General features: G+C 46.4%; 1 protein-coding gene across 1 annotated transcript; it reads right to left on the bottom strand.

Annotated features, from left to right (window-relative positions):
• Positions 1-220: 220 nt before the first annotated feature.
• rest (RE1-silencing transcription factor) lies at positions 221-3,623 on the bottom strand (the record flags this gene model as incomplete). The annotated part of the gene is made up of 1 exon (XM_035669011.1): positions 221-3,623. A coding segment is annotated over one exon (1,794 nt), but the record flags the coding sequence as incomplete, so codon positions are not given.
• Between the last annotated feature and the right edge of the window lie 928 nt (positions 3,624-4,551).

Below are 4,551 nucleotides of genomic sequence, written 5' to 3' on the forward strand. Positions count from 1 at the left end.
CAAATAAAATTGAATTGAATATTATTAATATATAATGTATATTATTAGTTGTAATTAATTGATAATATCATTAGCATCAGTGAGTGAGGAGAACCCGTCCGTGCAGTTCAGTATTTGGACCTCGCTGTAACTTATTAATATCGGTCGGTCCAACGTCAGAGTAACAATCCCACAATGCACCACAGCGTCCGTCCACTTTATCAATAACGGACAAACATTATTGATTGTTGATTGGGACAATCTTTATTTAAAAAGAGCAGAAGACAGAATGATACTGTTTGTTAATGATAAACAATTGTTATATTTCTATGTTTCATTAGTAACAGCAAACAGAATAATAACTCTCCTTTAAAGGGAAAAGACGGTATTATTGATCCTTATTGACATCACAATGCTGTTTAATATTCAGACATCATATCTGTAAAATATAAATTCATTGTTTTCTTTGGACCGTAATGATTCATTAATGAATCAGTGAACACAGGAAGTCGTGATGGAAATAAAAAGATAAAACCAGATTTATCCTTTAATGTATGAGAGCAGAGTAATTAGATACACACAGTAATACATTACACTGCCGTTAAAGATAATTCATCTAAAGTCTGACGATGTCTCATAAACTGAAAATGTTCTTTACACACAAACAACAACAGTTCACTTTGGCTTCTCAACTAAAGGAATATTGCACACAATTATTTACAGACTTCACCTCTGACCTCGCCGTTAACCAATCAGAGCTCAGCGTTCACACCGTCTCCCTCGTCTCCAACGTCAACCTAAAACCTAACAAAGTGTTTCTGTACAGACTGATTGTCAAAGGCACTGAAGGATTTTACAATATTGTTGTTTGTGTTTTCTGTGTTAACATGATCATGTGATAATGAACATCCACCTACGAGCGTCCACTCCAACACACAGACATCAGAGTTCTAGAGAACCCTCGAGTCAGCGTCGGACAGGAAGACGCTCCGAGGGCGCTCCGAGGACCATCAGAGGATGATCTACTTCTGAAATGCTCTTGATTTAGAAGACGTGGATCACAGAGCTAAACTGCGTCACAGACTTTGAGGGTACGACAGGTCTTCTCCACCAGCAGGGAACGTTCTCAGTTCCAGTTCAAGCACCAAGTGTTCAGAACCTGTAAAGTTGGTTCCCAGCTGGAACCAAAGTGGGTGTGCCTTATTCTGCAGGTCGCTGTGCAGCGCCCTCTGCTGGTGATACATCTGATTACAGCGGTTCCACTGAACTGGTGAGAACTCGGGCTGGTTCATCAGAACCAAGGTTGAGAGTATATAGAGAGTAACCAGTTCAAGAACCAGAGCTGATTTGGGGGTAAAGGTCTACAGTGAACCAGAAACTAGGGTCCAAGAACCCAACACAACCCCGAACCAGAGTCTGTTCTCTGGAGGGACACTTGATGGCAGCACGAGACCACAGAAAGCACACACGGAAATATGTCCGTAGTGTCGGTTTCTGAAGAGCCGCTGTGAAGCTCAGAGGCCACGCCCTTAATTCTGCCAAATTTTAATCCTTAATATCATTTAAAGGGGTAAGTTGTACAGCTGTAGAGAGACCAAAATGCTGGTTTCTAACAAACAGGTTCCAGAGACTATTTGGACCCCAGTTTGGTCTCTGACCCGACACAACAGAGTTGTTAAAACTGGGTTTGGGGACGGTGCTGGTGCTTGGACCCTTTTAATGAGGCCTACAGTGAGTTTATAGAACTGTGTTTTAAAAGACAGACACCAAGAACGGAAAGCTAACTGGGACAAACTGATATCTTCACAACAAACTGTCCATGCAGAATGCGTTGCCATGGTTACTGACCCTCACTTCTGTCCTTTGGCGGTGTCCATGTAGTAGACGTTAACAAGATGGCGGTTAAGGTGGCGGCGGTACTCTACTTCCAGAGGAAACGTACGGTCGCAGAAGATGCACATGTGACTCTTGAGCTCCGTTGGGGTCGGGATCTCCTCGGTTGGCGTTTCGGGGTCATTGGCCATCTTGCCCGACCCGGCGCCGTTGCCGTTGAGGCCGGAGTCGTCACTGCCCTCTGAGGCGCTGTCGCTGATGTCGCTGCCCCCTTCGTGGCTGCTGTGGATGCCCTCGTCGTCCTCCGGATCGGCGGGTTTGCTCCGCTGGCCCGGAAGCACCAGAGACGGCGGTGATGTGGGTTTAAGGAAGGTGGGAGCGGGGCGGTTCTCAGCTGGAGAAGGTGTGTCCTCACCTGAGCTGCAGGTGGGTGCAACCTCCATCTTCTCTGGGGGTTTGTTTGGTACCGTTGAAGCTGTCTCACCTGTGGAGGCGTTTTTCTGTGCGGGACTGTGGTCTGTGGTTTGTGTTGGGTTGTCCGGCTGAGCAGAAGCTTCAGGGGCCTCTGTGGACGGACTGTTAGTCTCATCTTTACGTGGATCCACAGTTTGTTGGAGGACTGGGGATTTCTTGCTGGTGTTCCTGGTCTTCTTCTGCTTCACAGGAGTCTTCTGCGTTGCAGGAGGGGCATCATTTATCTTCTTAGCATCTTCTGGAACCGGTTTCTCTGCTGCTTTCAGCCGTCTGGACTTGGCCGGAGTCTCAGACGAGGACATTTTGGAAAGATCGAGAGCCTCCACTGCCTTCCTCTTTGCAGCCTTTTCCTTCACTGCCTTCTCCTTTTGAGGTTTCTCAGGACTGTCGGGTTTCTGCTGAGCTTCTTCTGGGATTTTTTCTGACTTCTTTGATCCAGACTTCCTTGGCTTGTTGAGGCTTTTGTTCTCTTTTGCACTGCTGTCATTCTTCTGACGATCTTTCTCCTTGTCGGGCCTCGCTACCTCCTCCGATCTCTGCTGGTCAGGTTTCTGTGTTTGGTCTTTTTCTGATACCGTTTCTTCGGCTGGATTGTGGGCAGTCGCTTTCTCTGTCTGCAGCTTCTTGACTCGTCTCTTTGTCTTGTTGTCTGTATTTCCAGCAGCTGTTGTTGTGTCCATCTGGGTTTCTTTAACAGATTTGTCCTCCAGAAGAGTCTCGTTGACCTTCTCGATCTTCTTCTGTCTGGTTGTGACCTTTTTCTCTGGTTCCACCTTGTCCTTCGCTTTTTGGAGTTTCTCAGAAGTGACGTTGGATTTCTTCTTGTCCGCTGCGTCACTCTGCACCAGTTGCCCGATGCCGGGTCGGCTGCTTTTTCTGATTGACAGATTGATCGGGCTCGACTCCACACTCCCGTCCTCGTCCCCGTCATCCTCGTCCATGTCGAAGTCCTCCTCAACACTGGATGAATTGTCAAACTTGTTTGCTCTGGAGGTCTCCTCGGCACCTGGTTTTTTAACGCGCAGTTTGACCTTGGAGATGTCCACGGCGACGTTGCAGCCGGAGTGCCTGGACTTGATGTGGTACTGCAGGTTGCACTTCTTGGAGGCGGCGTACTTGCAGAGAGGGCAGAGGAACTGACGAGGGTTGAGGTGGAGCTCCACGTGCTTCTTGAAGTTGCTGCGGTCAGCGGTCTTGTACTCGCAGTAGGGGCAGGAGAGAGGTTTGGGGCCGTTGTGGACCTGCCGGGCATGGCGTGTCACCTCGTGCTGGTTGGCTGCCAGGTAGTTACAGCTCTCGCACTTAAACGGACGCTCACCTGCACACAAGAAGGTAAGCAAATGTCACAGTGCTGCAGAGGATGCTGTACAGGTAAGACAGCAAAGGGTTGCATGCGTCAGGACAGACGATCAATGATCAATGAGTAGCTGCGATTTTAGATTGTTTTCGCTTAATTTTCATATTTTATTTGCTGGATCAGACAGTCTTGTTGTTTTATCTACAGTATAAAGGATGAACTCTTTTTCAATATTTCCAACATCTAATTTCACTGTTGAATTCACATTGAATCCATTTTATTTTGTTTGCATTTAATAATCATTAAATGTGTTTTACCTTTACTGTGCAGCTGTACAATAACCTGCCTCAGTACATAAACTCGTATGTAGATGACTCTGAATGTTTCTACTTATGAAGGCTGAGCGCACTCACCAAGTACTGGGACCCGCTCAGTCTGTCTAACAGTGTCTTTTCAGAATAACCAGATTATTCTGTGATTTAACCAACCAACTTTTAGACTGCTTGTTTTCTGAATGGAGTTTGGTTGATCGGGGCTATGCTCAGTGCTTTTACACATTTTCTGGATTCTCTGATTGACTCTCAGGGAGCTACAGAGTTCACTGATGGACATTAGCTCGTAGATCTTAGCTAACCGCTAACTGCTGCTAACGGACTGGGAGCTCCTGAGTTAGCTGCACCGCTAACCAGCTAACAGCAGCAGCTAGTCAGCAGCTAATTGCTAACAACAGCTAGCTTCGGCTACATTTCCATCAGAAACAGTTCAGAGTTTATATTGTGTGTAAAGTATCTGAATGTGTCACTGACAGTCTGTCCCTCCTGAAACAAAACTGTTCATGCAGGAAGTTCCACATCAACACAGGAAGTCACAACACATAGCTCAAAGCTAATCACTTTACCGTATTGATCCAACATCAGCGACAGCTTCAGTGAGAGTAACAGACACAGTCAGTGAGTAACAGACAGTAA

Source organism: Morone saxatilis, unplaced genomic scaffold, assembly GCF_004916995.1.
Source record: "Morone saxatilis isolate NCDOM2014 unplaced genomic scaffold, NCSU_SB_2.0 Contig22, whole genome shotgun sequence".
In the NCBI taxonomy this organism is placed as follows: Eukaryota; Metazoa; Chordata; class Actinopteri; family Moronidae; genus Morone; species Morone saxatilis.